Raw genomic sequence first — 20,736 nt, forward strand, 5'->3', positions numbered from 1 at the left:
TGCATAACCTTACATTTTGTCACATTAAATTGACATCCATTCTCCTTAGCCCAGAACTCCAATCTATCGAAGTCGTCCTGCAAGATTTTGACATCTTCTGCATTCACTATTGCCCTACCCAACTTTGCATCATCAGCGAACAAATGAGCTGTTCCTCTTAGATCCTTCCCTATATCGTTAATGAACAAAATAAACAGCAGTGGTCCAAGAACAGAACCCTCTGGCACACCACTAGTCACAGGCCGTCTTTTGGACTCAACTCCTGAATAAACGACTTTCTGATATCTCTCCATCAACCACCCACCTATCCATCTCACCAATCCTATATCCATTCCCATATGTTGTAGTTTACGGATTAGAATTCCATGTGGTATCCTGTCAAATGCCTTTGCCAGGTCCAGCAGTATCACTGTAAACCCATTACCCTTATCCAGTTCAGCCGTCACCGTGTTATAAAACTTGAGCAAGTTACTGAGGCATAATCTACCCTTCACAAAGCCATGCTGTCTCCAGTACAGTATCTCATTTTCATCAATCCATTCCTGTATTTTTCCCTTGACTACTTTCTCCAAGAACTTGACAACGACTCCTGATATGCTGATCGGTTGGTAATTTGCAACCGTAGTCTTGGATCCTCCTTTATGCAGAGAACTATTTTCCCTTCTTTTCACACCTTCGGGACTAAACCAGACCCCAGATTCAGATTAAACAACATGGTCAAGGGCACTGATAATTCTTGAGCCGCTTCACGCAAGACCCGTACCGGTATACCATCCAATCCCACAGAGGTATTCACATTAAGGTTCTGTAATATAGACTATTTGTCTCCACTTCATTCATCACAATTCCCGTATAAACTAATGGTTTCTTCATTTTTTTAATGTCGCCACCTCACCTGGATGATATACTTTTGCAAAGTGCTCACTCAGTAACTCCACTATATCGACTGATTCAGTGACCTCCTTACCATCGTCATTCCTTAAAATCATTTTGCCGTGTACAGTTTTTTTCTTGCTTGCAGCATATTGAAAGAACTGTTTGGGATTCTCTTTAGCTTGCATAGCTAGTTTCCTTTCATAATCCGTTTACCTTCTGGCCTGCACTTCATACTGTTCGTGTGCCTGTTGGTCACCTCTTTCTTTAAATTCCCTCCACAGTTGTTTCTTTTTTTGCAGCTCAGGCTTAATGGTGTTATTCATCCATTTGACCCCTACTTGTTTTACTGTTCGGACCCTAGGTATACAATCAGCCATAACCTCCTGCAAATGCTCCTTGACCACTTCCCATGCTCTATCGACATCCAGCCCTTGCAGTTGTACATGCGATGGCACTGATCCAAGCAATCTCCTAAGCTTGTCATACTTGCCAGCACGGTAATTCCACATATACCCTGTCTTAATCGAAAATTCCACACCTTTAGCACCTCCCAGGTCAAGACCTTATGATCACTCTCACCAATAGGTGGCAATATGGTCATATTCATTACAGTCAAATTCTCAGATGCTATTACCAGGTCAAGCACTCTCACACCCCTAGTATTTTCAATTACATGCTGTCTCAGATAGTTATCCCTTAATAATTGAATAAAATCCATTTCCTTCCTCACATGTGTCCTCTCCTCATTCCAATCAATGTTACCGTAGTTGAAATCCCCAATAATAATTACCCTCCTTCCACTCATTTCATCAATTTGTTTATGCATACTATCTCCACCATCTATTCCATCATCTGGTCTATAGCAGCACCCAACTGTATATTTTATTCTTCCAGTCTCAATCTCACATCAAATAGCCTCAAATGAGCTCTTTTCACTATCCTGTGGTACAACTTCAATTCTCCTTGGCTGCAGTTCATCAGCTATCATCAATAACACCCCTCCCCCATTTTATTCTCTCTATCCGAATGTGTAGGTTATAAATACACTATAACCTACACATTCTATCCCACTAACTATATCATCTTCCTTCAGCCATGTTTCACTAATACCAATAACTTGTGGCCAGGAAGAGCCAATCAAGGCCAAAAATTCTTCCTTCTTGTTCCTAATACTCCTGGCATTAGTATACATGAAATGCAGAGGTCCCTTTGTCCCACCCCTATCTTGATGCATTCTTATAACTATCCCATTCCGATTTCTTGTCCTTAGTACTGGCTCGGGTACATTATATACATTCTTACACTCAACTGCTTCACTGATGTCTGCATATCCACTCCCCCCTCCTACTTGGTAGTTCTAGTTTCCCTGGTTCTGCACATCCATTTTCACTTCATTCAGCAACACTTTTTCCAGTCTCCTCACACCAAATCTATTCAAATGCAGGCCATCCATCTTGTATAAATCCTTTCGCCCATCGAACTCAGTCCACACGTCCATGAATTCCACACAACTTAATAATCAAACAAAATAATCTGACATATAAAACAATCAAACAAAATAATCTGACATATAAAACAATCAAACAAAATAATCTGACATATAAAACAATCAAACAAAATAATCCACACAACAAAATAATCTGACACTGCTCAACGAGCAGTGTCGCTACAGATAAAATTGTATACTTGTGCGTGTTATTTCTTTGAGATACGAAACTTTTAGTATGAAAATATTTCATATTTTCAACAGTGACACTCATCGTAATTCAGCCTTGTATCTATAATAAATAAATAATTATGTTATTTTAACAGAATAAAATAAGATTTACCAATTTATTTGCAAATAATATTTTTAATAAAGCAAATTTTTTTAGTGTTGCTACAGATAAAATTGTATGCTTGCACGTGTTATTTCTGTGAGATACAAAACTTTTATGATTTTATGAATTGACAAAACATTGTCAGCATATCTAAGTCAGACTTTGGGTTTTTTCCAGTTGGTTGGGTTTAAAACCCAACCAACCGGAAAAAACCAGTCGATTCTTGGCCCAAAGATACAGTTAAAAATTACTTCTACACTATGCTCGTTCCCCAAGAATTTACGGTTTACCTAAGATTCACAAACAGAATACCACTCTGGCAGATATTTGAAGGTATGAAAAGCCCCAATTATCTAGTCAAGAAACTAGCATGAACACTCAGGGGGTTGGTGGGTCATTCCCTCTCCTGTATCAAAAACGCACAACAATTTGTAAACAAAATCATAGATATCACACTGGAAAAAAGTGATTTATTAGTCAGTTTTGACATCTCTGCCCTCTTCACAAGTGTCCAATCAATGACACAATTCTTCTGTTACAGGATAAATTTATTCCTGATATCACACCACTCTTTGCACATATGCTACGTTCTGGCTATTTTCTGCAGCAAAACACTTTCTACCTACAAACAGAAGGCACAGCCATGGGATGACCCCCCCCCCCCCCAATTGCTAACTTTTATATGGAAGCTTTTGAGCAGTGTGCTCTATATTCCTCTTTAAAACCCAAAGTCTGGCTTAGATTTTTTGATGATGTTTTCACTATCTGGTCCCATGGCCACCAGACATTAGACACTTTCCTCAGCCACCTAAACAAACAGCATAAACGCATACAATTCACAATATATGACCAATATATATACATAAACTCCTATCGCCACTCAACAGAAAAACTAGGTGTCATTAACACACTAAAAAACAGGGTTTTGAAGATTTGCTCCAATGAACAAGCACTTAAAGAAAAATTAAAAGCTATCAGCAATACCTTCCTAAAAATGGCTACAGCCAAAATACTATCAACAAAATTCTTCAATACCTCACTTAAAAACAAAAATAAACTAGACTACAATAAAAATGTAACCATTCCATACATTAAAGGAATATCAGATAAAATCAACTGAATACTACGGAAATACAACCTTAAAGTCACCTTTAAACTTCCTACAAAATTAAAGAACTTCCTCTGGCCCACCCTGGAGTATACTGCATTCATTGCACCTGTAATTTGCCCTATGTAGGGGAAACAGGATGCACAATTCCTATCTGAAAAAAGGAACGTAAAAGGCACATTAAATTTAATAACTATGGTAAAGCCAGTCTTTCTGATCATGCCCTGAATACTTTACGTAGAATTGACTGGAACGGCACCTGTTGTTTACATCACACCAAAACATGGTATGAACATAAATTTAAGGAAGCTTGTGAAATTCTTATCAACCACCCTAATCTTAACAATAATGATGGTCTAAAAATCCCATGAATATGGAAGGCACATATTCTACCTGCATAACCTTTCTGCTTAAGAGTTAATTATAAATAGGAGTGTTGGTAATTCCAGACCTTAATGTTAAATTAGGACATCACTTTTGCTGTAATAAAACTATCTATATGAAATTGTTCTCTGATGTTATCATAATTAGAATATAGCTTTGATTAGTTATTTTATTTTATTTTATTTGATGGAAGTTTTTTCAACTTGGCTATGCTACCAACTATAAATTTGGTTTAAAGAATACTTCAGGCACAAAGCATTCTGTGTTTGCTCCTGAAGTATTTTCAGGACTGGGGCAACTCGTGGTAAAGGTGGTATAAGTTCTCATCACTTGCCTTTGTATCTCCCATAATGCAAAGCATCTCCTTGCAGACATGTATAATGCTATGCATTAAGGTAATGGCCACTATCCGGTTTTGACCTTAATTGAGGTCTCATCAGTGGGAACCAGACCCAGAGGTGGTGATACTAAGGTGGAAGTAATGGAGAAGTCATATTTACTTATACCAGTTGCCAAAAGGTGTCACACCTTATTAAAATTCTCTGGATTAGAGATAAGTTGATGGAAATTTTTTCACTTGGCTATGCTACCAATTATATATTTGGTTTAATCCTTTATCGGATTGCACCTGAAGTATTTTCAGGACTGGGGCAACTCGTGGTAAAGGTGGTATAAGTTCTCATCACTTGGCTCTTCCCTTAATGCATAGCATTATACATGTCTGCAAGGAGATGTGCTTTGCATTATGGGAGATACTAAGGCAAGTGATGAGAACTTAATACCACCTTTATTTTATTTATTTTTATTTTATTTATTTATTTTTCACTAGAGGTCAGCCAGTAGAATAAAACTGTTGATCAAATCATTGTCTCTTTAGCATTCTGTGTAAACTGAAATATAGCTTGTCTCTGTATACAGGAAAACCTCGCTTAATGCGATTAATTAATCCATCAACTAATACATGCTAAGCGAATACAATAAACAATAGGAATAATTATAATTCATCCATCAATTAGTGAAAAAAAATTGCAGTACAAGTTATATAAGCAGTATAAGTCATCAAAGTTAAAAATCATTTGCTTAAGTTTTTATTTATTGTCTAAACCTTTGATTGAGCTACTTTTTTTATAAAAAAAAAAAAAAAAAAAGTAAAGATGTTTGAATAGTGCTCGACTTTTTCATCTTGTCGTGCAAATTTGCTATGGCTGGCAATTACTTTATCAAGATTTCGGCAGACTTCGAAGCTTTGTTCCATATCAGGATCAGCATCAAACAAAATTTCCTTAGCATACTCAATGTGACTGAAAACTAGCTCAAGTTCTTTTGCAGTTAGCTTCTTAGTAGTAACATTCTCTTGTTGTTTGCACTTCTTATCTTTTTTTTCTTTATATGCGCACTGTTCTTCTAGTTGAAGGAGATCATTCTTGCTTAACTGTTCTGAATGGGAATCGAACAACTTTTTCACATCTTTATTATCCAGTTCATTAAATCCAGGTTCTTTTCCAGTTGTGCTGAGTTCTTCAATAATGTTAGATTTTGGATTTTGCGCATGATAAACTAACATAGGCTTGAGTTTAAAGTCGCCTTCTGCACTGCCTCTTAATAAAAAGCGTAAGACAATCTTTATATACTTTGTAGCATGGTTGAGATTCTTCAGTTTAAGCTAGGAAAGTTTTTGTCAGCATATGCATCCAAAAGAGACCAGTTTCGTCGACGTTAAATATTTGACGGTAATCATAATCACCCTCCTGAATTATCCTTTACAATTCTTCAGGAAACTTGGCTGCAGAATCTTAATGACTTCCAGAGGAAGTCTCTTAATGACTTCCAGCTTTTCCTCTAACGTAATTACTTTTCTTCTCTTTTTATTACTGCTGCCTTTTTTATCAGTCTTTCTCTTTTCCATATCAGGAGTTGAATATAATAAAGCCTTATACTAAATTAAAGCAAAATGAAGAAAAAGTGATTGAGCAAGAGAATAGAGTTTGCACATGTGCTTGCAATGATAGCTTTAAGTCAATTGCAGCCACTGTCTGCCACCAGTCCACTGGCTGCTACGTTGACGAGTGTCACCGCTCGCTCTAGATTGCCGACAAAAAATTTCCCATAATGTAAAATTTCACATAATAAAAAAAATCACATTAACTGATTAATCACTCACTTAAAGCAGGAAATAGTATCATTTCATTCGGTTGTGCTAACTGATTGTTGCGCATATCGAATTCACGTTAAGCAATGTTTTCCTGTATATATATGTGTGTGTGTGTGTATACTCCATATGATGACCTTGGTATGAAGGTTGAGACGTCAGGAAATTAAAATAATTATTTCTGACATGGTTGTAGTCTCCATAATTTGTCTGAAATGAATGCTGATCACCATGTAACCCTAAGGGAAAGAATGAATGATTTAATATTGCATTAATACAACATATATTATTTTTTGATAATATTGAATGAATAGTACTAGTTTTATGTAATTGTGGAATAACTCATTGTTACAGGTATGTGAGCTCGACATAATTTTTAACTTTGAAAAAGCCTATTTTATACTGGATGAGCTTCTTTTAGGAGGTGAAGTTCAGGAAACAAGCAAGAAAAATGTTCTTAAAGCTATTGCTGCCCAAGATCTATTGCAAGAGGTAAGACTTGTTTTTGATGCAAAACTTTCATTTCAGACATTTGATAAATCTCCTGTGTATGTGTAATTTTCTCTTCATGGTTTAACTCATTAATTAGCAAAACTCTTTCTCTGTAATAAAATTGTTTTTACACATAATTGAACTGGATTCCTTGGAGATGAGGAGGCTGTGGAGAGGGTTCAGAGAAGAGTGACCAAGTTGGTGAGTGATGTAAAAAATGCTCCCTACATTGATAGATTGAGAGCTTGTGGATTGCAGAGATTGGTTGATAGGCGAAGAAGAGGGATATGATAGAAACATTTAAATTACTGAAAGGTTTTTATAGGATTGATGCAGGGGAAATGTTTCAGCTGTGTGATAGTGATGGAAGAACAAGAGGTCATCCCTGGAAATTAAAGAAGAGTGTGGTTAACAAAGGTGTCAGAACAAGGTTTTTTGCCTGGAGGGTGGTGAATGAGTGGAATTCATTGCCTGACTTAGTTGTGAGCTCTTCGTCTGTAAATGAATTCAAGAAGAGATATGACAGATGTTTTGCTAGTTTGGGTCTCCCTCGATGAGTCTACTGACTCCATGGAGATACCCGTAATAATAATAATAATTGATGAATATGTTTCCTAAATTCTTTGGAATTCACATTGATATAAAATAGAAATTTTAACTGTCAGTTAAAGTTTTTTTTTGTTACTATGGTTCCCTTACTAAACTGATTGCTTTTAAAGTGCAGATTGCATAAAGGATTTTTAGTCATAACCCTTCGAGATAGTAAAACTTTTCTTTGAGATAGAGTAAGAAAATCATACAAGGCAAGAAATCAACAGTTTTATTAGTCATGTCATTCTTTCCACAGTCTGCATAAAATGTAATTTTGGAATAACATTAAAAAAAAAAAATTCTGGCATTTCTCTTTTGCTGCTGCTGCTGCTTTTTTTTTTCCCATCATCAAATTCCTGATATGTACCCTCAGGGGATGCACAGGATAATTGTGATAAGTGCTACATGAAAAAGTTATACTATCACTAACTTCCGATCAACAATTTTCCTCCAAATTACCATATTTTTCTGTGTATACGACGCCCCCATATATAAGACGAACCCTACTTTTTTGAAACCCAAAATTAAGAAATCAATATTTTAAACATAAAACAGAATGCATTTGATATTTTTTTAAATATTCAAAGTATATTTAGTAATTAGGTAATATTTTTAAGATACATACTAAGATGCATTTTTAGTGATGCATTTAAAATGCATTTTCTGGGCTAACTTGGTTCATGTTCTCATAGTCAATTCTTCTCTCCTCATGAAGCACCATTTTGCCTTTCCTGTGAAATGAACAATGTTCATCTCTCTTGCAAACCTTTTGCCTCATATTGAATAAGCTTAGTTGACACACATATCCCACTCTGGTGCTGCTCCATAATCCAAATCTTAAGCCTCTGCTCCAAAATTGGCCATTTTGCTGGTTTTCTTCTTAAGGCTCTCTTCATTTTTGACATCTTGAGTAGTTGTCTTCCTGTTTTCTCCGCTGTCTAATCATACACTCAGTAGGAGGAGGTCCAAACTGTCTCTTTGTAGCTTTATTTCCATGTTCTTTTGCGTAATTGATGACTCTTAATTTGAATTTTTAAGAATATGACAATCAGTTTTTATTTTTGGACATTTTTTATCATCTAGTGCTCAAAATATTGTTAATGCATTAACTTACCCCACCAACGAGTTGCAGTCGTATGAATGCTTTCAGAGTTCTGATTGGTTTATTCAGAATTAGCCATTAATGACGTCAATCGACAGAGTTAACAAAGGCTAGTGATTGGCAGAAGCCTGTTTGTGGAGACAAGGTACTGGCAGTTTCGCCATGGCAACTGCGAGTCCCTCAACTGGTTGTCCCATCCCCGTGTATAAGACAACCCCCAATTTTTAGTCTAAATATTTTAGAAAAAAAGTATCGTCTTATACATGGAAAAAATACAGTAATCTGTTATCTGGCAAGATTCCAACATTATATTTCTATCTTTTAAGGCACTTTTTACTTTTACCAATCAAACTACATCTTGGTCTTCCTCTGGATCTTTTTCCTGCCAACCTGGCAAAGAACACGTGTTTCGCTAATGTTTCCTCTCCCATTCTGTTTAAGTGACCATACCACCTGTGATTACCTCTACTAACACATTCCTGAATACTAACAATGGCAAGTTCTTTCCTAATATCCTCATTTTTAATGTGATACTGCCATTGGTGCCATCGCTTCACTCCCCACTTCACAACTACAGATACGAGACCAGTTGTCACTTCCTTGCATGGCAGAAGAAGGTGAATCCATTCCAATAATAGGGTAATCAATGATGAGTGTTTATCATTATTATATGTTGGAAAATTAGTTTTTCTTTTATGAAAATTCTAGTTTTTAAATTAGTAACTATTTTGCTTGTACAACTGTTGAAAAATTGTATGTATGAAGTACGTGATTTCGCATGTTGGTGACGAATTCATATATCGTCTTATTCCTTACTCCCTCTTCAACATGAATTGACCTTTCTTGGCACTGTGCCAGCCAGCATTCTCACATCTGTGGTCAGACAGTAATTCTGTTGTTTACTTCCATGTATAATTTACCATTTTCACCAAAAATCGTGCAAAATAGCTGAAATGCTTTACTTGTTCTATATGTTCACCATTCAGGACACAGTTGATGTTTTCAATATTTCTGCTGATTTTCATATCCAAATTTATTACATCAGTTATTCAGTTTACTCAGGGAATATTAGACTTGTACTGGATTTATTCATAAGTATAATATCATCTGCATAAATGAAAGAGCTAAGATTGACATCAGCAATTTTGATATCAGATTTGCTACCGCTTTTCTTCATAATGTGATCCATATAGATAATGAATAATAGCTGAGATAGTGTGCACCATTCTCACACATCTGATTTAATATCAAACCATCTTCCTGTACCTCCTTCACTTCTAACTGCTGACTTACAGCTTAAGTAGAAACTGTGTATCTCGATATAATGCCCCATTTACACTACAGTTATGTAGTGTAAATGGGACAGTTCTGAAGAGCTTTACTCTTGGCACCTTGTTACATGCCTTTTCCAGATCAACAAAACTTAAATACAAATCCTTGTTATATTCCCAAGATTTCTGAACTATTTGTCTTAAAGTGAAAAATTGATCCTGACAACCTCTGTTTGGAGGTTGAACATTTCTGGTTGAATTTCATCTATTCCAGCTTCTTTCCACATTTTAGGTTTTTGATTATTTTTTCAACTTCAAGTATGGATATATATTCATGATTGCATTCCTGTTGGGAGTTTTCTACCACCATCCAGAAACTACTTCTTTCATTTAGCAGTCTTTCAAAGTAATATTACATTAGACATCTAGAATATTATTATTATTATCTTAAGACCTCATGGAGTCACAGACTCATCTAGGAGGTTCCTTTTGTATGATGAGCTGTGTGTATACACAGCTCATCATACCATGCCTGAAACACATTCAAATTCTCTGCAGACACCATGATCTCAGGCATAGTGTCTGCAGAGAATCTCCAATTTTTTACAAGTTATAGCTAGATGAAAAATGGACAATAACATCATCATCAAATTCCTGGCATGCACCCTTAAGGCATGTACAGGGTATTATGATAGTACTACATGAAGAATTTACATCATTACTAACTTTCTATCAACAGTTTTCCTTAAAATCAATCTGTTATCTGTCAAGACTCCAACATTATCAGATCTTATATTTCTGTCTTCTAAGGCACTTTTACTGTATCAATCCACCCACATCTTGGTCTTTCTCTGGGTCTTTTTCCTGCCAACCTACCAGAGAACACTTATTTTGCTAATCTTCTCCCATTCTGTTTAAGTGAGCATACCACCTGAGATTAGCTCTGCTGACACATTTGCTGCATGCTAATAATGTCAAGCTCTTTCCTAATGTCCTCATTTTTAATATGATATTACCATTAATGATATCTTTTCACACCCCTAATCTTTCTCAGGACTCTCATATCTGTGGTCTCTAGTCTTTGGTCAAGTGTTTTATTTGTAACCCAGCTCTCAGATCCATAAGTTGAAATTAATTTGAACACTATCTTGCACACAGCTAATTTAATGTTTTGACTAATTTCTCTCTTATTCCATATAAATTTATTCAGTTGACTTCCTAAAAAAAATTTTCTGCTACAGTTCTGTCACTGCTTGTTTCATTTAACAGTCCTTCAAAGTAATTACTCCAGACATCTAGGATATCCTTATCTTTAGTATTCATATTATCTTTATCATCTATTTCTTTTACAGTATTTCTTTCCTCCATTTCTAAGCTTTTTCAGTAGCCTCCAGGACTTTTAGCTACCTTCTTGATATTTAGCTTCCATGTTTTTACCAAAGTCTACCCATGACTTTTGTTTAGCTACTTTGACACATAGTTTAGCTCTCTTACATTTTTTTTTTCTCTGTATTCTTTTAGGTCATCTGCCGACTTATTTGCTAGCAACTTTCGGTATGCTTTCTTCTTTTCCTGGACCGTTTCTTTAACTTCTTGTGTCCACCATGGCATTCTTATTTTTCTATCCTTGCAGACAACTTCACCACATGCCTCTGTAGCTGAATCAATCAATGTTTTCTTCAGAGCTTGCCACTGAGACTTCAAGATTTGATTCTTGTTTTGAGTTTCATTCTTTCTTCAATAATGCTTGTATAGTTGAGTCTATAGTTTACCTGTAAAAGCTCAACTTTAATCATTTTTAAAGCCTTTTTACATGCTGTTCTTTTCAATGTGCTATTCAGTTTTATCCTGCTTAAAACTAAGGTTGTCACTTCCAGTTTCATATCCTCTGTACATCCTTGAATTCTGAACAAGCATGAAGATATCACTATCAACAATAACATAGTCAGTGAGGCTTTTATTTCTTGTATCTGTTCTTCACGTGAACTTGTGTACATCTTTATGTTAGAACATGATATTAATAATGACTAGTCCATTACTAGAACAGAGATCCTGAAGGATGACTTAAATGGAATAGCAGCATGAGCAAAGATAAATGTCTTCCAGTTTATTGTGGCCAACTTTAAGGCAATGCACTTTTGGAAGAAGATATCACATACTGTGTACTATATTAATGAAGCAGAACTGCATAAAACTGATGAGACCAGGGACTGGGGAAGTGATTGTGAACACAGAATTGAAATTTAAAGGGAATCTTGTGAAAGTAGCTAAAACAGCACATCATATCACGTGGTTGACTTATGTGCTGTTTTAAACTCATTATTAGGTTTAATGGAATGAATGCAGCATATAATAATTAAACACAAGTTTAATCGATCCTATATTTCATTTCAGTGACTGAGATGAAATATTGGATCTTTTTCTTCTCTCTTCCATCATCTATGATGATGATGAGGCCAAATGAGCACCAAATGAGGCCAAATGTGATTTGGTTTTCTGGTCCTCTTTTATTTTGTCTATCCATCTAATTCTGGGCTGCCCTTTGGATCTTTTACCTTCTATCGTTGTATTCAGGGCTTTAGATAGTAATCTTTCTGTTCCCATTCTGGTCACATGGCCAAACCATCGCAGTTGGATTTTGTCTACTATTGTTATTTCTTTTTAGTCATTTCCTTATGTCTTCGTTTCTTAGTCTATCCAGCAGAGATACTCCAAGTAATCTTCTTAGACAACCCATTTCAGTAGTTAATAATTTTTTCTCTTCAGTCTTTTTGAGATTCCAGCATTCACTTCCATAGAGGAGTATTGGGAGGACCATTGTTTCATAGATTCTTACTTTTGTTACTTGTTTGATGTCTCTTGACTTCCATATTTTATTAAGTCGTCCAAAAGTTTGGGATGCTTGACTGATTCGTCTGTTTATATCTTTTGTAATTTCACCATTGTACTCAATTACTCCTCCAAGGTAGATGAAGTTTTCTACCTGCTCTAGATTCTTACTATTAATTTCAATTTTCAGATTGGTGTTTCTTTTTCCTATTTGCATAATTTTTGTTTTGTCTATATTTATGTTTAATCCAAATTTTATACATTCTTCCTTCCTTGTAGATCTTCTTTCATGCTTGCAAGTAATGCCATGTCATCTGCAAATTTTAAATTTGTTATATTTTTCCCATATATTTTAAGCCAGCAAAGGTTGGTCGATTGGTAGAACCTCTGCTACTAATGGCTCAGCAAAAAATTAAGCAAGTTTGAACACGGTAGTAGTTGGAAGGGATCAATCGTTCGATGCTGTTGGCACACTCTCCCTCGATGAGTCTTTGGACTCCCTGGAGGTGTCACATAATAATAATAATAATAATTCCAGAGTCTTCTTTGTTTAAGGCCTTACTGCTTTCTTCTTCCAATATAAGATTGAACAGTTCTGGTGACAGATTGCATCCCTGTCTTACTCTGCTCTCTCTGTGGAACCAGTTGGTTAAGGTGTCCCCCACTCATACTGCACCTTCAGATTTCTCATACAGATTCTTTATTATTCTTATTGTTTTGTTCATAGTTTTCCATAGTTCTCTTCTACGGATTGAATCAAATGCCCGACAAAAGTCTATGAAATTTATATAGCAACTTTGGTTGTACTCTAGTGTCTTTTCTATTAGCAGTCTTAAGATGAATAGTTGAGCAGTTGTGTTTCGTCCTGGTCTGAAACCTGCTTTTTCTTCTCCTAATGCTAGTTCTATATATGGTTTAATTTGTTTTTGGAGTACTTTCATAAAAACCTTACTTGGAATACTGAGGAGGCTAATGCTTCTGTAATTGTTGCATTCTGTTTTATCTCCTTTTTTGTATGTAGGAGTTATAATTTAGTCCAATCAGTAGGCAATGCTTCATTTTTGTAGATTCTTTCAAATAATGTTTTTAATGGTTCCAAAAGTTGTTCCTTTCCTGCTTTTAAGAATTCTGCGTGTATCTGATCAATACCAGGTGCTTTTCTAGTTTTAAGTTTATCTATGCTGTGTGCTATTATGTCTTTGGTAAAGATATTTGTTTCCTCTTCCATTTCAGTTGCTAGAATAGTAATATCCTGAGAGCTGTTTTTATTATATAAGTCTCTAAAGTATTCTTCCCATCTGGCCATTCTTTTTGTGTTTTACTTTCAATTAGTTGTCCCTCTTTGTTTTTGATCATTATCATTTTTGTCCATGTCTTACTAATTTGGTCTATTTGTTTATATAATCCATGGAGGTTATTTTCTTTTGATAGCTTCTGCCATTTTGCATTTTTCTTCTAATCAGTTATTCTTGTCTCTTTTAACTAGTTTTCTAATTTCTCTAGTTCATCTATTATATTCATTTCTGTTATAGTTCTGTTTTAATTTCATGCTTTTCCTTTGGTCGCTTAACCTTTTTATCTCGTAGATTCAATCCTTTTTACTTTCTCTTTCAGTGTAACCTGTTGTATTTTCTGAGAATTTTAATATTATTTCCTTTAATTTGCACCAATGTTCTTTGATGTTTATATTCTGTTTCGGTAGTTCCTTCAGTTTTTTATCTAGTTTTAGTTGATATTTTCTTAGAATATTGTTGTTGTCTTGTATTTTGTTTACATTCAGTCTCCTTTTGACTCTAAAAGTGCTTTCAGATTTTAACTTTATTCTTAGATGTGCTAATACTAGCTTATGGTTTGATCCACAGTCTGCAGCGAAGGATCTGCAATTTAGGATACTTGATTTCCATCTTTGGTTTACAATAATATAGTCTGTTCATTGTTTAGATTATATTTGGTCATTCAAACATATAATTAAAATGAAATATATATTGATCTTTAATTGACCATGATTTATAAACATCTACTACCAACAAGTTTCGCTGACGGGGCTGTCCGGGCTTATAACAAAAAAGTGATTTTTAAACTTTTGGACCATATATTGACACAACCAGAAACTGAAATACTTAAGAAAGGATTCAATTTTGCCATCACATCAGACTGTATTCCTAAGGTTAACATCAGTTAACCTTAGGAATATGTAAGTCATCAGTAACATAGAGAAAGCACTCTCATCCTTTACAGAAACGATGGAAAATGATCTGAGGTTAAAAAGTACTATATTATCCTTTCAACTTCAAAGCCACCTAACCTAAACATAACACCCCAAGAAAAAAAAGAGCTCTCTCAAACTTGAAAAAGGATAAACAAATAACTATCTTAAAAGCAGACAAAGGTAATGCCACAGTCATTTTAAACACTAAGGACTACATATCCAAGATTGCAGAACTACTATCAGATTCATCAACGTATCACATATTAGAGTTGGACCCAACATGGAAAAACCACAAGGACACTAATAACTTGTTACGGAACATGACTAGTTGGTCCACAGACTTGCAACAGAATCTGAAGTCACTGCACCCATTGACACCACGATTGTGTGGAGCCCCGAAAGTCCACAAAAGTGGAGTTCCGCTATGCCCGATCATTGATGGAAGAAATGCTCCCACATATTTATTGTTCAAACATCTTTCCAGCCTCCTAAAAGGACATATCAGAAAATCGGACGCTTACATTAAGAATTCAAAGCACTTTATTGAAGAATTGTAAAACATCTCAATCTTAAAGACAGACATTCTCGCTAGCTTGGACATGGTATCTTTATTTACCAACATCCCAGTAGAAGAAGGTATCAGTATCCTATACAATCTCTTCCCTGAAGGTATGGCTCACCTTTTTCGTCATTGCCTTAAATCTGATTATTTTAAATGGAATGAAACGATATATGAACAACTAAATGGCTTAACTATGGGCAATCCCCTTTTTTCGCCACCCTGTGCAGATCTGTTCATGGAAAAGCTAGAAACAGACATCCTCTCAAAATTAGACCCAAAACCTTTAGTGTAGTGGACGTATGTAGACGATGTCTTCATAATTTGGAGGACACAAAAACAGCTCTTTTGGACTTTTATTAAATTAATTAATTTAATTTAATATACCAAAATTAATTATTTTCATCAAAAAATACAATTCACTTTGGAACTGGAAAAAGATAATCAACTACCATTTTTGGATACCCTAATCAAGAAACTAGCAGATGGACATATCAAACTAACAGTCTACTGCAAACCAATACACACTGGACGCTACCTTCATTTCAAATCAACTCACCATATTTCCCAGAAGCTCACCATAATACATATGCTCAAAAATAGAGCCACAAACATCATCTAGAAGAAAAAGAACTCTATGATGAAATTACTCATATATCAGAGACATTAATAAAAAATGGCTATCCAAGGAATTTAATCAACAAGATTTTTTCATAGAAACTCCCCCACAACAACAACAACAACTTATCATCACGCAGTACAGTTCATCAATAGTTATTCCTTATGCAGGTACAGTGTCTGAAAAGATCGTAAAACTTTTTCAACCTTTCAACATCAGAGTTGCATTCAAACCGGTCAAGACTGTCCGTCACATTTTGAGATCGCCAAAAGACATTAATGCTTTTTTCAAACATGCTGGAATGTACACATCCCATGTGCTTGTGGTCTAAACTATATAGGACAGACATCCAGAAGCCTCGAAATCCGAAAAAAATAACATATAGATGTTAATATGTTATTTTTTTTGGATTTCGAGGCTCCTCGATGAACAGACAGAACAAACAACTCAGTTCTAGCCCATCATTTCACAATTACCAACCATACCATTGATTGGGATAGCAGCTCCATGCCTTACCTAGAAGAAGATTTCCATTGTAGAAATTTCAAGGAAGACATTGTAGTCCTCCGTTCTGGAGAAAATCTTGAAGAAACCAGAAACCTTAATAAGATCATTCAGTCTGCCAGAATTTAATTTTGCTCAAAACTGCAGGACATGCTCTCATAACAGTGACTAACACAACATGCTCCATGCATGTAATGTTACATGTTTTGTTTTAATGTTTAATTTATACAATAGTGTTACTCCATTTTCTCTGTACTAGCCACTTTGAGTTTTTTTCTCTTACCGTTATAAGCCCTGAAGAAGCCCGGCAGTCCTGTCTGTGAAACTTGTTGGTATTAGATATTTATAAATCATGGTCAATTAAAGATCAATATATATTTCATTTTAATAATAATATAGTCTATCTTATTCTTGGTTTGTCTGTCTGGTGATATCCATGTCCATTTTCTTTGGGGTTTTGGTTGTTTAAAGAGAGTGTTAGTTATTGTTATTCTATTATTGGAGCAGAAGTTTAGCAGTCTTTCGCCATGTTCATTGCTTTCTCCATTCCCACAGTCTGCAGTTTTTACAACAGTCTGCTGTACTGCTTTTTGGAAATCTGTATAGAACTCCTCAATGTCTTCTTCTGATAATGTTGAAGTTGGTGAGTATACTTGAATAATAGTCAGTGATCCAATTGATGTTTTAAATCTTGTTTAAAGAGAGTGTTGGTTATTGTTAGTGACCAACATTTGGTTGTTTAAAGAGAGTTATTTGAGCAGAAGTTTAGCAGTCTTTTGCCACATTCATTGCTTTCTTCATACCTATTGTAAGACAGTAGAGAGTTTTGAGCCTTTGGTTTTAATATAAGTGCTACTCCCTCTTGGTGTTTGTTGTCCTCCCTGCCTGAAGTTAAGATTTTGGACTGTCAATGGTGAAATTCTCCTTTTCCAGTCTATCTGGTTTCGTTGCGTCCAATCACTTCCCATAGGTAGTTGTCTAATTCATAGTAGTATTAACAATGCTCCTTCCTGGTGAAGAATTCTTACATTTTATATTCCTATGCTTGTTATGTTTTTCCTGTCTACTAGGTGATGTTTTGTTCCAATAGCATATTTTTTGCCTTCACTATCTTGGTTCCCTAATAGTGGATGGGTGCGACCCTTGTTTGACCGGGTGACAATCGAGCTGGCATGTATCTTTAGGTTAGTTAGAGTTCATTCGGTTTCAGTGGTTAGGTTTCGTCAAGTGTCAATCACCACTCCTTGACCTGAATTCAGCCGCTCCTAACATGGAGTACAGACACTGTTTGCAGCCGATTCACCGAATACAGTCGCTGCTTGAGATCGCCATATCTGGCTACCCTCACTTAGTTTAGCCTGTGGGTCGACACAGTTTACCGAGGTGTGGCTGCTACCAGTTTACAGTAGCTTCTTGGAACCATAAGTGAGAATTGGGTGTCCAGTGAGAACCAATCCATCTGAACCACAATTATGTGTGGTTGTCCAAGTGGTATCTGCAAGAGTTAAAAAAAACTAAAATCGTTTAACCCCTCCTCCTCCTTTGGATATATGGATTGCCAAGAATTCATAACCCTAATAACCCTTTCCAACCCATAGTAGATGCTACTGACTCCTCCCCCCCCACTTCCTTTAAGTTAGCCAAGTGTACTTGTCATTCTTCTTATATAAAAAATGCGACTTATGTAGTTTTAAATAATAATATCATGGCGAGATTTGTTGTCATCTCTCTTTTTATACCAATATCCTTTTTTTCTGACACTTTAAATTTACTAAAAAATGTTTTCCCCTCTGATATCATTGGCTACTTCCCTCTAGCCAGTTATTATATGGAGCATTTTGAAAAACATGCTCTTGATACTGCTGTTCTCAACCATCTATCTGGCTAAGATGCATTGATGACATGTTCTCTGTTTGGCTTCATGGCTCAGACACATTTGACTTCTCTCTCCTCCAGCTCAACAGCCATCACCCTAGAATCCAGTTCACTATAGAAAAAGAAAATTATAATAGCCTGCCTTTTCTAGATATGATAAGCACATCTTCCCAATAGTACCCTTTCTTTCTCAGTTTACAGAAAACCACCTACACAGCTGTAATAGTAGCCAGGCTACTATTACAGCTGAACTCTCCTTTATTCATCAGACCTTCTTGTCCAATGGTTACAATGCCAAAAAGAAATAACGATCAACAAATTAATTGTTCCTCCCAATTCCTCACATCCCTCTCAACATGCACACACTATAGTAATGCCATTATTGTTCCTTATATCCATTACATCTCAGGAAAAATTGCCAGAACGCTAAAAAAGAACAATCTCTTCACTGCATTCAAACCTCATTTCAAGCCAGCTGCCCTCATCTGCTCTCCCAAGGATCTTTTGCCATATCTGTCTCTGTTCCAGATGTTTACAAAGTTCCTTGTTCTCACAACTTATCATATTATGGTCTGCTAGTTTTTGAAGGAGATTTGCTAACATCTGCCTAGAAGTGGTGTAGAAGATGTAGAGGTTGAACGTTTTTCCACTTGGTTATACTAAAAATTAAAGATACCAAGAAATTATATTCTTGGTTTAATCCTTTATTCAAGTGTAAGCAAACAAAGTTTGCATGTGAAGTAACTTCAAGACTAGGCAACTCATATATAGAGGCTAATGGCTTCATATCACTTGCCTTAGTATCCCATAATGCAAAGCACATATCCTTATGGAAATAAGAAATACATCTGCTTCCATAAGTATGGATAGCCAGGTCTTACTGAGCATTTTTTGGATATGCTATAAAGAATCAAATGAAAAAAAATCCCTATGCTATAAAACAACAAATACAAATACTTTTTTTAGAATCAGCAGCAGATTTAAAAAAACTAACGTAATCTCAGTATGATTATGTTAAACATCCCAGGATTTTGGAAATAATTCTTAAACTTCCTGCTCAACAGCTAATAAGTTCTTGCACTTATTGTTTTGTGCATTTTTTTTTTTTTTTTTTTTTTTTGGATATTGTTTGCCTGATGATGTCTCAGTGACCGAGACAAAATACACAATTGCTTGAACTTGTATTTAATTGTTTATATGTGCTTCCATTAAACCTAATAATGAGATAACATGGTTGTTGAAGAATATACTAACAATCAGGAATAGAAAACTTATTGTTCCTCTTAATGAGGCTTTAATAAGGCCACATCTGAACTTGCCTGCAGATCCGAACACAAAGATTCCTTGGGGATAAAGAAGTGATGTAGAGGTTGAAAGTTGTTCCAGTTGGTTATACTATAAATTAAAGATACTAAGAAATTATATTCTTGGTTTAATCCTTTATCCAGGTGTAAGTAAACAAAGTTTGCATGTGGAGTAACTTCAAGACTAGGCAACTTATATATAGAGGCTCATGACTTCACATCGCTTGCCTTAGTAGCCTATAATGAAAAGCGCATATCCTTATGGACATGTATAATGCTATGATTTAAGGGAAGGGTCACTATCCAGACTGGATAGTGACCCTTCTCATCAATGCATAGCATTTTACATTATGGGTTACTAAGGTAAGTGATGTGAAGTTATTAGCCTCTATATACGACTTTCCTAGTCTTGAAGTTACTTCGCATGCAAACTTTGTTTGTTTACAGTTGGATAAAGGATTAAACCAAGAATATAATTTCTTGGCATTTTTAATTTATTTATAAAATCTAGAGATGAGTGTGACAAAGATTGTGGCAGGACTATAGAATGCTCCCTCTGAGAACAGATTGAAAGTAAGTGGACTTCAAAAACTAGCTAATAGATGAAAAAGAGGAGACATGACAGAAGCATATAAGTTATTTAAGCTACATAGAAATAATGGATATTAAAGATCCAACATTATTTCAACATTTGTAGAAACTATTAAAGTTTTGTGAACTTGACCAGAGAGCTTACGAGAATACAATTCTCCACATCAGAGTTGCCATAGCTTGCACTACTTAAAAGAACACGACCTCTGCCCAAGCATCTGTATATTCACCTTTTATTAGTACATTTCGTATGGCTTCACTGGCCTCACATCTGTTTAGAACTGGTTGGTTCTCTTCAGACAGTAGGCACTATATAAATAAGTGTCTAGTCCAAAAACTAAGTGCGATCCCCAAGATCACTCTGATCTGAATGAGTGACCCAAAGGATCATTTTTCTTATTACTCAGCAGTGGTTGTACTCAGTGACAAACCCATCCTACCAACGAGTAAAGC

At 35.5% G+C, this 20,736-nt stretch overlaps 1 protein-coding gene across 3 annotated transcripts in view; it reads left to right on the forward strand.

Annotated features, from left to right (window-relative positions):
- The window catches only part of LOC150093231 (AP-1 complex subunit sigma-2-like), a 120,864-nt gene that overhangs the window by 57,852 nt on the left and 42,276 nt on the right, over positions 1 to 20,736 (forward strand). For all 3 annotated transcript variants that reach the window (XM_090413859.1, XM_090413861.1, XM_090413860.1), the window contains exon 4: positions 6,692 to 6,829. In XM_090413859.1, the coding sequence (XP_090269985.1) occupies positions 6,692 to 6,829 (138 nt within the window). The remainder of the gene's footprint in view (positions 1 to 6,691; positions 6,830 to 20,736) is intronic.

The sequence above is a fragment of the Typopeltis vanoorti genome, chromosome 24 (genome assembly GCF_054136105.1).
Source record: "Typopeltis vanoorti isolate ZY-2024b chromosome 24, IOZ_Tvanoo_1.0, whole genome shotgun sequence".
Lineage (NCBI taxonomy): Eukaryota > Metazoa > Arthropoda > Arachnida > Uropygi > Thelyphonidae > Typopeltis > Typopeltis vanoorti.